Here is a 13,258-nt window from a genome sequence, read left to right as displayed (position 1 = left end):
AGCGTAGTTGCAAGATTGAGAACTTTCCAAGTCATCGATGCCATCGGTTACAAAATTTTGGTGAGCGTCATTTTTGACGAGCTGTTTGTTTTTAAGGCCTTTGACTGTGAAAACGATTTTAGTTTTATTTCCGTTTTTTCTTTATTTTATCAATTTCCAAAGCCCTACCAGTGTTCTTTGTCAGAATATACTTTTCTGTCCATCTTTTTGGTGTATTTATGCAAACGCAGCTTTGCCTTTTAAGTCTCTCAATATTCCTAGAAGCTACCTCCCCTGCAATGCAATGATTTCACCCCACAGCATATCCCTCTCAAATCTTAGGTACATAATGTCTTAGTCTTCATATCCTACGACTTTCGAAACTTCTCGCCAATGTCAGCTAAACCTCGGGCTTGTTCTTACTGCCAGGAGGAAGTCCAAGGACTGAGAGTGCGATGCACTGTCTGCCCGGATTTCAAGCTGTGTCTGCAGGTAATTTTCCATAACTACTTCTTTTTACGATAGTCCTCGCATCTTTAATTTTCATTGCTCCGAAATTTATGGTTTTTCACTAACTTTGCACTCCAAAACTGATCTGCCAGTCCTAACCTCAATACCAACTGTTCGGAGGGCTTTTTTTTTTTATCGCGGAACAGCAGCCTGATTGTTGAAATTTTGTTTGTCGGGTAAACATAGATGACATAGGTCAAAAGGCGGAGCATGATTGTTCGGCTATGTCTTATCGCTGCTTTGTCGGGTGGAACTTAAGACAAGCTAAAGGCGCCTCTTAAGTTTCCGACAATATGTCGTCCATTCCTTTTACAAAGGCACGATAAAGCAGCGATAAGACATTGCCGAACATTCACTCTCTGCCAAGGGTGTTCAAACGAATTCTTGCTGGAATGCAATTGGTATCTTCTTAAACCGTTATCGGTGGCGGTACTGACAGTGGCAATGATATTGTTAACAGCCGGCTTTATCTGAGTTCTTAGAGCTCACACTGGATGCATTGTTGCCCCGTGTGTCGGATTGTCAGATTGCCTGGCGCAGCGGCGTGTAAAATAGATGTACATATAGCAACAGCTTATTTTTGTCAGCACCGAAAACTCAGATCGCTATCGGTATGAGCGCTCATATCGTAACTTATCTGCAACGGAATTGTTTTGGTAGCTTACCGACAACTGATAGAACAGCCCTACGCTCCACCTTTTAATCTATGTCCACCCAACAAGCACAAAATCCCAACAATCAGGCTGCAGGGTAGATCACAGTGGAATGCACTGGAACTGAATCTCGAGCGATCTGGACCGACCCATGATGTTCCAAGTGATGAAATATTCACTTTTGGTGGTTGTTTTGATTTGTTATTATTATTTGTTAGTGACATGCTCGTAGGACGGAAAGTTCATGAATTTTGTTAGGATCACAGTGAAGTGTGATCCATCCACTGGAATGCTTGGAAAGCAGCTGAAGAACAGAATAACAAAATTCAGATGTTCATCATGATCCTTTGCATTCAGGATAGAAAAAAGAGCCCTGTGATATCATCAGTGTTCGAAACTCATCTTTGAGTTTCAGGAGCCATGTGGCTCATTAAACTTGATTTTTAGGGGCCAAATTGACTTTTTGCCTCAATATCACGGCGCATTCAGTGAAAATTTAGACGCATGATGTTCTAGTTACAGAACGAGTAGCTGTAATTTGGGAGAAATGTCAAAAAATTACCAAACAGAAAAATTTGGATTTTTTTCTTGTGGGAGGGGGGGCCGATTTTTACGGGCCACGTTGGCGCAGAGCCTTCATTTTTTAGACGCCATGACCGATTTCTTAGGCGCATTTGGCGCATGTGAGTTTCAAAAACTGGGTATCGCTGATCTGCCCACAACCACTGGTAGTGGCTCTATCAGTCACGGTGCTAGCATCTGGTCAATCCTTTTAAAAGTAGTTAAGTGCTGGGTTTCACTACGGAAAATTATTTTGTTTTGTTTTTTGGAGAGCTTGTGCACTCTAGATAGCCTCTCCACTTGGCTTTAGTCATATTAGACAAACAGCCACCGCTTAGTAAAGGGGTAGGTACTTTAGCATGAGATTTGATTATTGATGAAGTTGGATTCTAGTCCTTGGTTGAGTTCTAACTCTGTTCTTGATAGGATAGTTTTGGAATCAACGATCATTGAGGATCCAGGTTTCTCATGAGGTTCTAGATATTTTTTGGTTGTTTTATATTTGGGCAATGAAGAAAGATGTGGTTGATTGTTCCTATCTGCCCGCAAGGGCATTTATCGTTGTCTTTGAATCTTATGGGGTGAAGATCCCAAGATCAATTCTCAGCCTTGATATTATATTTGGACAAAATCCTTAAACAAATGAACTTCAAATTAAAAGGCACAGTAATAAACGGCTATTAAACTCATGCTGGAAATGTTTGTCGAATTTTGTCGGGTAATAATGTATTGAAATATCCCAATGTTGGATGGAGTGGTCTTTGCTCTCCATGTGACTGCTGAAATCTTGTAGTTTTACCCAATCTACCATTATGTCCTCAAAAAAAAAAAAAAAAAAAAAAATGACTTCTAGATCTGTTTCAATAAAATAAATTTACTTATTTTTAGGTAGTTGAAGTAAATGGATTTTGTCAAAGAAGATAATGAAATTGTGACATGCTTTCTTTTACAACCCGAAAGTAATTTTATAAACAGGTTAGAGCTCTGTTTGCGGTTTTTTTACAGAAACTATGGAATTTGTGATAGCCAATCAGAGACAGTTGGTTCCCACCAATAAATCCACCAGAGCTATCAACCAAATTCTTGGTCATCCAGGTGGCTTTTTGTTCAATCATTTGTCCTAAATTAGGTGTCGTCATTTATGGAATCTCTGAAAAAATTCATCAATGAAGCTCTTGTCAAGTGACGGTTAAAGCAATTTAATTAAATGTTCATGTCTTTTTTAACATCTGCTTTCTTTGTCACTATGTTCTAGTGTTTCTCTGCAGGAGCTGAAATTGGACAGCACAAGAATGATGAGCCGTATCAATTTGTCGTAAGTTACACCTCAGATTTCCCTGTGAAATGCATGTTCCTCTCTAGATTTATCTTTCTTTTTAAAATCCTAAAAAGTAATTATAGGTTCTAACCATTGTAAGTCTCAGGTAAAGAAATTCATCACTTCATAAAATGTTGCAGAAAGTTTAGAAACTCGTAATTTTTCACCACTACAATGAACGCATCAGAAGAAGTGAAAAAGCTCCAAAAACAAGTCATTAACAATAGGAACTACATTTCAAAAAAAGCCTATAACCTCAAAGGATAAAATGTCAGAGAACGCAATGAATGATGTCAGAAACAACTGCCAATAAATCATGTAATGTCACCAAATCTGTTTCTGCGGTATTATTCTGTTTGAAAGATAGTGTAATTTTCAAACTTTGTAAAATTTTTCCTCAGCTAAAGTTTGATTCAAAGAAAACCAGTAAAATACTTGTGCCCTAATTTTTTAGGTACATTCCCAAAATAAATGAGGACTAAATCGTACAACTGCATTGAGTCTAACCATCAATTTCTCATGTGTTCTATTCAGGATGCTGGAATGCCATGTTTGTTCGGTAGAAATAAATGGACCCCGCAAGAAGAAATCCATTTACTGGATGCAACCGAATACTATGGTTTCGGAAACTGGGAGGACATAGCTAATCACATTGAGACAAGGACACCAGAGGGTAAGAGTGAAAAGCTCCGAATAATGTTTTACTTTTATAACCCTGAATGGCAAAGAAACCTTGTTCTAAATATTCTGAAAAGAGGACTCTCAGATATTTTTGGTGGGCTCTGATGACTTAGTCAGGTAGAGGAAACAGCGTTCCCTTACAATGTGTGAAGATGAGAGATTCTGAATCATTCATCTTCACCTTAAGACTGTTTTCAAATTGTGAACTTTAAAAACAGTGGTCTCATCCTGGTAATTACCGGGCAGTAGTGTGCAAATCATAGAAATCAGTCTTTTAAATCCCTAAGTACAAAGGCTGTCCCACAATGACCTGGACTGGTGCTGTAACTCAAAAACTAATCAACAAGTTGAGCTGATCTTGGGCTCATTCGATGAACCGTGGGTTTATCGGTTACAAAGTTCTGACAAACCATGCCCTTAGAATAAAAAAAAGCAATTAGTATTTGTTCCCAAGTTGTTTTCGTTGGGGGAAGGTCACCGGAAAAGTTTGACGAGTAAAATGAAAAGAAACAAGTTTAAAAAAACGGTAGGGTATCCTCTTACAACCTGTTTTTAAAGTGTCATAACTTGGTCAATTTTCATCTAAATATAGTGATCTTTAGCGCCATCGGTTTTTTTTACTTTATATTTTGAATGAGCTCAAGATCAGCTCTATCCGTTGATTAGTTTTTGAGTTACAGCATCATGTCCAGGTCACTGTGGGACAGCCTTTGTACAAAACAGACAATAATGAAAATTTGGAGAGTCTAAGAGTTTTTAGTGATGGTACCTAGTTTCCGAGGTTGTTTTAATTTTTTTAATGAAATAAAATTGTTGAACATTTTGAATAAAATTGCTGATCATTTTGAATAAAATTGTTGAAAATTTGAAGTAAAATTGTTGAAAACTAGGAATAAAATTGTTGAACATTTTTAATAAAATTGACGAATTTTTACAAAATTTAGAAGCCAAAGAGGAGTATGTGCATAGATATCTTGATGCAACTCTGGGTAAAATGTGCTGGGCTCCGGCATTGCGCAGGCGACCACGTTACCGCGATCCCATCAAGGAAGAAAAGGGTGCTCTGTCTCATGCCTCCATTTCTAAAATGCCCCTCCTAGATGTTTCGTCTCAAGAGGCTGCACAACTAGGTTATATGGTGCTTCGTGATGACTTTGAAAAGGTTTGTTTTCCAACTATCATGTGCATTTCCTTAGGAGTATTTTTCAGAGCAAAAGTTACAATAAGTTGCAGCTTTTGGTCAGCCTAAGGTTAATTTTTCCTGATACGAAGCTATTTTATTTAAGAACCGTTCTTCATTTCAAGTAGATAAACAGGCAGTATGAATTTTCAACAGATAAATGCAAATTACTCTTTTGAAAAGTCTTGCAGAAATTTTAGTCCCTCGAAATACGAAGTAACGCATTTGCATGTGCATAATGCTGTCATTTGCTACAACCAAATGAGCTTTATTCAGCTCAAACTGCTTGGATCATCAGATTAAATGATATCAACTCAACATGATTTTTCCATTACCTTAATTGTTTCTCATGTACCTAAAATTGAAGGAAACAAAATCAGAAGACATTCCATTCTGATTGATTCATCAGTAATATTTTTCAACATTGCAATATCGTAATAAAATCACGAGGAGACAACTGTGTAGCATGAATCCTAAAATTTGTTTTAATATTTTAAACTGCTGTTCTCCAATACTAAGTACTTTTGTACCCTCAAAAGAGCCCAAATAAGGTTTTTTCTTGAGTTTCAGCCTCTTTTAAAAGATATGCAGTCCTAATTTTTACAATTCGCTGAAGGCGTTCCTGTGTAAAACGCAATTATGTCTGCCTGAACAGCCACGACTTCTTATCCAAGAGTTTTAACGGCTGCATCAAATGAATATTTTTCCTTCTTTGTATTATGTAGGCTAAAACATTTTCCCCTTAAATTTTCAGGAGTTCGACAATGAAGCAGAGTACTTGATCTCAAACCTCTCCATCAACCACGACAAAGATGACTGCCTTGATATAGGTAAGAACTCTCTTCCGCCTCCCAGCTCTTAAACTTGTTTATTTTTCATCCAATTTAATGGAGAATTGCTTTCTCAATTCAGTCTACAGTGTCTGAAAATTTCAGTGAAAAATATTCAAAATTTTCTAAAAAATGAACGTCTCATAAAAGAAAATTTTGCCACATCTGAATGTTTGTATATCGTTTTACCACAGCAGGCCATGTACAGATGGCATAGTTCATACAAGAAGAGTGGCGATATATGGCCAGATCGAAGTTTAAAGGTTGGTGCCCATAAACCACATTCAAACAAGATCAACACCGCACACCTGTAGAATTACCAATGAAGAATGTAAATCCACGAACAAATTTTATCTTGAAAATTTTTCACTAACCTTTCTCCCCTCGAAATTCAAAGAGAAAAGGAAAAATTCCACCATCATAAATAACTTTTTCCAGACTGCATGTATCCAAAAAGTTGTCATCGAAAGTTTTGTATACAAATTTTCCTGCGTCCAAGCTTCCTGTTTTTAAATTAATTTCGTTCTTTACTCTTGTTTTCTTGCAGCTTTAAAATTGACACAGGTCGACATGTACACTCAAAGACTCCGAGAACGAGCCAGGCGGAAAAGAATAGCCAAGGATTATATGCTAGTTTCTCAGTTTTTCAGTTTGATGAAAGATAGACCGAATGTCAAGAAAAAACCAAGAGAGACTCGGTAAGAATAATTGTCTGTCCCTTTCGAACGTCTTTATTGAACCATAACCATCCAACAGTAGAAAGCCATCCTTTCCAAGTTAAAAGCATCAGCCCCTGAAATTAAATAGGTTTTATGAGCAAAAATAAAAAAGTCATCCTCATTCTGTGTGGTGAATTTAAGAAATTTGAAGGTTTTTAAATGTAGTGGTTTAACTGTGCAATTTAAATTTTTATTTGTCAACAGGAAAAATCCCTCGTTGATTGTTTTGCCAAAATCTGGACACCCAAATGGGTCAGTTGCGCTGGTCACAGAATCGTGTTTTGATGCTTGATTCTTGTAGATTGGCGAAAAATAATAAGATCTGTCCAAACCGCAACTTTCTTCTTTCAATATTAACCGAGATATCACCCTTTGAAAAGTCAGGTTTTTGACGTTATCCTCTGCAGCAGTGACCCCTTGGTTTCTTCCTCTTTTGTTCAATCAGTGATGCAGTGGGTGCAACTGGAAACTTCAACGACGTTGAACGTAAACAAACTCATGAAACAGACGGATTCGCACTATATGCATCTTCTTTTCAGGAGATAATGCACTCGCTGCAAAGAGATTAGGCGGTTAGTCAGTTCACCTCATTTTGTTTGGGTTTAAGGTCGTTGAAGTTTTACGTTGCACCTTCTGCATCACTGATCGAACAAAAGAGGAAGAAACCAAGGGTGTCACTGCCGCGGTGGATGATGTCAAAAACCTGACATTTTAAAGGGCGATATCTCGGTTAATATTGAACGTAGAAAGTTGCAGTTTGGACTGATCTTATTATTTTCAGCTAATCTACAAGAATCAAGTATCAAAACATAATTCTGTGACCAGTGCAACTGACCCATTGCTTAAAGTTGAAATTTCAATGCTCCTGACGTAAATAATTCTGAATGTATTTCTTGCAGTGTCCTCGAAGAACGTACCAAAGTGTTATGCCAGTTTCAAACAGCTGAAGAACACGATCAATTATTAGTTAACCTGCAACGGGAGAAGAACCTCCGAAGAAGATTAGCCGAACTTCTAATTTGTCGGCGAAATGGCATCACCAAATTTGAAGACTGTGAAAGCTTCTACAATTATCGTCAACAGCATATTGGGAGCACTAGTCCTGTAAGTTTCACTTTCTTTTATTCATCATTGCTCAAAAACAGCGCATCAGGTTTATTCTTGCTGAAGGAACGGTACACCAAAGTGACATCTTGAGCAAATACAACTTAACAGCAGTTGAACCATGTTTTTGAGAAGGATGGAAGTTTGGAAACTAAGCCTCAGCTGCCATCGTTAATTTCCAGCTTTCCTCATGAGTATCAAGGCTTTTGCCTGTTTTGTACGTCAAAATACTCAATTAGTTTCAGCATTCATCATGTGAAAAAGGGGCAAGTCCAAACACCTATGAGCCATGCTAGACATTATCAATGATGGAAGACAAGGCTAATAGATAATGCTCATGAATTTAATACTTCTCATGATTCTTAGCTAATTTCATGAAATATTGAAAATGTACAACTTGCCACCTGAATTTCAACCTCCAGTCATCAGGGACCCAGAAACAACAGAGACAGCTCAAACAAGAACCTGTGCTGGCTATGATTTTCCAGGAAAATCTTCAAATATTTTCCCTTCAATTTTTCAGATTTTTTTTTATTGGCGATCAGATCTAAATTATCTGAAAATTTCAAGATAGTTGCAACTGACCTCAAAAATAAACACATGGAAGGAAGTTGCTTTTGGGGTCATACTTGACTTACATTTGCGTGGTTTTTGCCTAAGTGGTTGAAGTCAAGAAAAACAGTCAGAGCTGAAGTCGCTCTGTGATTTTTTTACTTAGCTCCCATTCATGGAAGTTTGTCTTCACCAGTCCAACAGGCTGATCGTTGAAATTGATAGACTAAGCTGTAGACAAAGAAGACAAAAGGGATATGGAGGGATACTATTGGTCGAAGCGAGTAGTTGCAATGGACAAATGAGGTAGTAATGGACTAACTAATAGCCACCCCAAGAGACCTTAAAGTTAGTCCATAATTTTCTCCCTTAGTCTATAATAACCAACCATTTCAACCAATAGGATCGCTCCACACTTCTTATGTCTTCTTTGTCTATCACTTTATTTATCAATTTCAACAATCAGCAAGCAGCAGGCTGATTATTTAAATTGATGACCAAAGCAATAGGCGAGGAACATAAAGTGAAAATGCAGCGATCCTTAATTGAAATGGGTGATTGTTACAGCTTAAGAGGGAAAATGATGTACTAATTGAAGGGTCTCTCATTTTTTACCGTTGATTGCTCTGTTACCCACCCCCTTTGTTCATTGCAACCACCAATAGGATTCCTTTATTTTCTCTTTGTCTACTTTTTCTATTGCTTCGACTGTCAGTTTCGATAGTAAGCCTGCTGAGTTCTTGCCACTAGCGCATTGACCTCATAATTCTTTACTATTTCTAATGACGAAAAAAGAAAATAAAAAAATCTACCACTTTTCTTTTTGTAGTGTATCACTTGTTTATTTGTCCTAGGGCAGCAGCTCATCAGTACCTCATCCCTCTCTTTCATCTCAAAAAAGAAAGTAAGTATTGTTTAATAATTAATGATGCACTTTAATTCTGTTTAACAGCTAATCGAAATCTTGAACTTCATTTTGTTGAGGTATTTTCAGTCTTTATTTCTATGTCCTTGAAGTATTTTCTATTCTACTGTAGTATTTTCTACTCCACGTCTAAGAAACATCCCTCCGGAGGAATGATTCCTTTAAAAAAATGTCGTTTGTAGGTTACAGGGATTGACAGTCAAGGTTTTGTATTCATTTTTTTTTCTTGATTCTGAGACTTTCATAGAGGCGCTTAAATTTCTCGACCATGTTAACATCTTTGGAGCAACAATTTGAATAGTCGTCACGGTTATGAAAAAATGATGGCAAATTGTTTTGCGAATTGGAGATTGTTTTTGGAGATTACCTTTATGTCACAAGCTAATTTAGGATCCGTTTCCTCAAAGCTTCATGTGAAAGACAAAGAAAGCAAAATCTCTGGAATTTTACATAATTAATCGCTAATTTTGAAAGAAGTAACCAAATAATGTTTGCCTTAGTAAGTTTTTGTCAAGCAAAATGTAAGATATGTCTGAAATAATACTTTTCCGAGTGTACACAGGTCTGGAAAACAGGGAATTTTAAGGGAGATTAATGGGGAAAAAGAATGCTCTGTCCTTGCAATCAGACTGGTCCTCAGTCTGGTTCGGAAGGCAAAGCTCTGAGTTACACTCTGAAAAATGAACAGTAAAGCAATTTTTCAAGGAATTGCAATTTAAATTACTTTAATGATCAACATCTGAAGAAAAAAGGCTCTTGTGTTTCTGTCGTTTGCATTGAAAGTAATGGTAACACCTTTTCATTTTTAGTTCCACGCGTACAAATTGTAAATGTGAAAAGTAAGGGAATCTCTATCACCTGAGTCATAGAATTCCTGAAAAAATCAGGGACCTTTCTCCTGCTGAGGTTGCAGACACCCTGATTTTGATCTATGAGAGACGCATCAAGAATTTTGAAAGCACTATTCAGTTATGAACGCTCTCCACCCTAATCAGAAATTTTTGTGCACGTGACCTGTCCTTTAAGCCTTTTTCCTCGCATTTCAAATGTGATTATGTAAGGAATTCCTCGTAAAATTCATGCACTTTTTTTTAGGTTTCGATCTATATTTTAGTGCCAACTACTTGAATCTCCTTTTCAATGGTGAAAGTACAAAAATGTGTATCTTGGTTGCAGTGTTTCAAAATCTCTGCCCCCTATTTTATTTTTTGAAAGGAGACTGAACTAACATCATGGTTTGAAATTTTCATACGGAGAAGAAAAATCACGGAATATTTCAAGAAATGACGCTTGGTAGTTGTCCACATAGAAAATGAATTATGACAGGAAGTCTTCTGTGCCGAAGGCCGAGATACGCATTTCTGCAGTTTCACCATTGTTTTGTCATTCAACATCAATATTTCATGACTGACCGGTGAGAGATGGAGACAAGATGATTATTAGTTGGATTACATTTTGCAATAGGGAACAACTTTCTCTGGCTCTCCTACTAAAGCACATATCTGCATAGGGAAACCAATGGCATGTATGTTGTTTCTAAAATGGGCCAGAAGTAGGGGTTCCTTATTGCAAAATGTAATCCAGCTAGTCTCTAAGTCTTGTACGTATTTGAGTAGGGGGAGCCAGTAAGGCATGCAAAATTAAAACTATGTAGCTCATTTTTGCTTTTTTTCAGTAACGGAAAAAGTCTCTCCTTTCATAAATTTGTGTTAATTTTTCAGAGAAAGAAGCGAAAGCTTCTCTTCAACAAACAAAAGCTTCATGCCCCCCACCGGCAGCCCCACCTCTTGGCGCTTGCCCGCCGCAGACTCAAATCTTTGTGCCCTGCTTAGCGCTGCTGAGGAGCAGGTATTTATGCCTTTTACTTCAGCATCAGATTTTTGTTTTAGCTCCAGTGTCTCTGGATTTTACATTATGATTGCACAAGGTGGGCATCGTGGTTTTGCAGCCCATACTGCTGTGCTAAAGAAGAATGCTGTATAAAAATTCGAAATTGCCGAATTTCCTCGGATAAATTGTGCATTTTTGAGGAAAGTTTTGCTCATGTTTCTTTTAAATTTACAGATATTTTAGATTCAATTGCGAACAAAATTGTCTGAAAAATTATAAGAAAACTATTGGGGATTTTCTCAGGAAACTTGCTTATTATCGAAGGAAAATGGCAACGTCTGAAAGCCCATACAGCGTTCTTTCTAAGCATATCAGCATAGAGCTGATCATTTCGTACTGACCTGTCATTCATAGCAAGAGGATGCCTAAAATTGAATGTATCACTTTGCCCCTTAACTGCAGTTTTGATTCTTAGTAGCTTTATCTGTTGTGGTGTGACTTATAAAATAAGTTGGTAAATATTGTGAATCAAAATACACTGATATCTTTAAAATTTTACAGGTGGCCTCACACTGTTAAATTTTCAACAAAACTCACTCTTTGAGAGTTTCTTCATTTTTCCACTCATTTCTGTCAAGCTCTCACTTGAGTGCCTATTTGCTTTTTCTCAACTCAAAAGACGAATGATTTTTTTTTTTTTTTTCGAATTAGCAAGATTTTGAAGCGTAGAAAGTAGTTTCAAAGAAAATTTGAAATCCTGTTCCATATTTCATGAATGTGTTGTAGCTTCTTCAATAAATTGAGTCAAAAGAAAGTCACTGAAACATCCTGAATTATCAAGTGTCCAGTTCTACTAGTTTGGAACACAGAATGTGTGATGGTGATTTTGAATTATAGAACTCTAAGGTGGCAATTTCGAATAATAGAGCTGATCAACTTTCTAATTGAGGTTCAAAAGTTGCAAATTAACGAAAGGAGACAAACTTATGTTTTCTTTTTAAATATTGAGTTTTTCTCATGAGGACAAACTCCCCTGCCGCGCCAAGGAAAAATGATGTGTGAACCTTCAGGCGTTGTCATATTTTCTTCCTTAGAAAACGAGTGTAATGGAATTCTTTTAAATAATTTTCCTTCAATCTAATATATCTGACAATTTTATGGCAAAAATGTTTAATTTTTTTCAAAAATAAATATTTTATCCGAGAAGTTTTTTTTTTTTTTTTAAAATTGTCACACAAATTTTAACTCTGAGTATCTTTGTTTCAGCTGTGTTCAATGTTGAAAATACCATTATCTCAATATATCTCAACAAAAACTTTGCTAGTTGCTGTAAGTACATCAGGAATGCTGTTTTCCGTATTTTCATTTTTGATTTTTTTTTATGCCAATTTCGTTGACCTTGATTCCTACATATCCGTGACCAAAGTGCGGAACCGTGTATCTCCGTTTGTGACATTGAGGATCTCCTGTCATACTTCATTTTTTCCTCGGCAAACTAGACAAAGTTATTTCCTGAAAGCTTCCTTGATTTTTCTACTCTGTTAGCAGAATATATGCAGTATAAATTTCAAACTTTAAAGTGGACTTGTTTCCCTCAAAAGAAATAAAACAGGAGAGAAAATTTTGAAACATCTCAACGGAGAAACGTTGTCTCGCACTTTCGCCATTAACATATAGGTAAAGACACACATGCAAGATTTTCTACTGAGAGTTGGAACTATTGAATTTTATGGAGGAAATCTATCAAAAAAATGGTTTCAAGAAGCCTGAAAATAGTGAAAATCCATGAATGGTCCTTAATTTTTTCAAAAATATAGCGCTCATCTTTAGAGTGACAATGCTGTAGATAGGTTTACAAACGCCTAAAATATGCTTGTATCATGCTAAAATTTGTGAAGAAAGTAAAAAAAGGTTTTTTGATTTTATATTTGTGAGCCAAGGCGGGTAAAGAATGGTGGTCGCATTTCCTACTCTCTTGACGCCACACGGCATCGGGTACGTGTTGGGTACATCCTGATTGCATGGCAAAGCATGTACCCGTGCATGTCACAGTCTTTAAAATGGCAGCTCAACTCGAAATGCAACCACCTTTCTGTATCCGCCTTGTTTGTGAGCAACTTTTTCACTGGTTCATAAAAAAAAACTCTGCTTAATACATCCGTATTTCTGAGCAATTTGACTGAAGGAAGATGTTTCTTTTTGCAGGACAACCTTGGACTGTCATTCAACCCTTCCTGTCAGCACGACCGTGCTATAGTTGATTACGTAAACCACAGTGGCTGGATCACCTCTGCTCTTGGATAGTTTCCTAGGTTGAGCTTCAAATTTTTCAACGTACTTTACAAACAATACAGATACATTTTCACCATTTTTTATTTATTTATTTTTTCATTTTAATGTTAATACTGAGCAGAAG

The 13,258-nt window shown here is 36.9% G+C and overlaps 1 protein-coding gene across 3 annotated transcripts; it reads left to right on the top strand.

Moving 5' to 3' along the window:
- Positions 1-81: 81 nt before the first annotated feature.
- On the top strand, positions 82-13,213 carry LOC109038057 (transcriptional adapter 2B). Of its 3 annotated transcripts, none has more exons than XR_011900684.1 (11): positions 82-471; positions 2,959-3,018; positions 3,556-3,694; positions 4,647-4,864; positions 5,637-5,712; positions 6,260-6,410; positions 7,331-7,535; positions 8,950-8,991; positions 10,734-10,860; positions 12,109-12,171; positions 13,048-13,213. XR_011900684.1 is itself a non-coding variant. In XM_019052991.2 (11 exons), exons 1-11 carry the CDS (start codon positions 373-375, stop codon positions 13,144-13,146), a joined length of 1,287 nt encoding a protein of 428 aa, XP_018908536.1. In that variant the 5' UTR covers positions 82-372; the 3' UTR covers positions 13,147-13,213. The 3 variants fall into 3 exon arrangements, 1 of the variants encoding a protein (XP_018908536.1); XR_002009536.2 differs by having other exon boundaries at positions 8,947-8,991; XM_019052991.2 differs by having other exon boundaries at positions 8,942-8,991.
- The last annotated feature ends 45 nt before the right edge of the window (positions 13,214-13,258 follow it).

This window comes from Bemisia tabaci, chromosome 10 (genome assembly GCF_918797505.1).
Source record: "Bemisia tabaci chromosome 10, PGI_BMITA_v3".
Classification (NCBI taxonomy): domain Eukaryota; kingdom Metazoa; phylum Arthropoda; class Insecta; order Hemiptera; family Aleyrodidae; genus Bemisia; species Bemisia tabaci.
The sequence above is the reverse complement of the archived record's forward strand: the minus strand, read 5'-3'. Positions and strand labels throughout refer to the sequence as shown.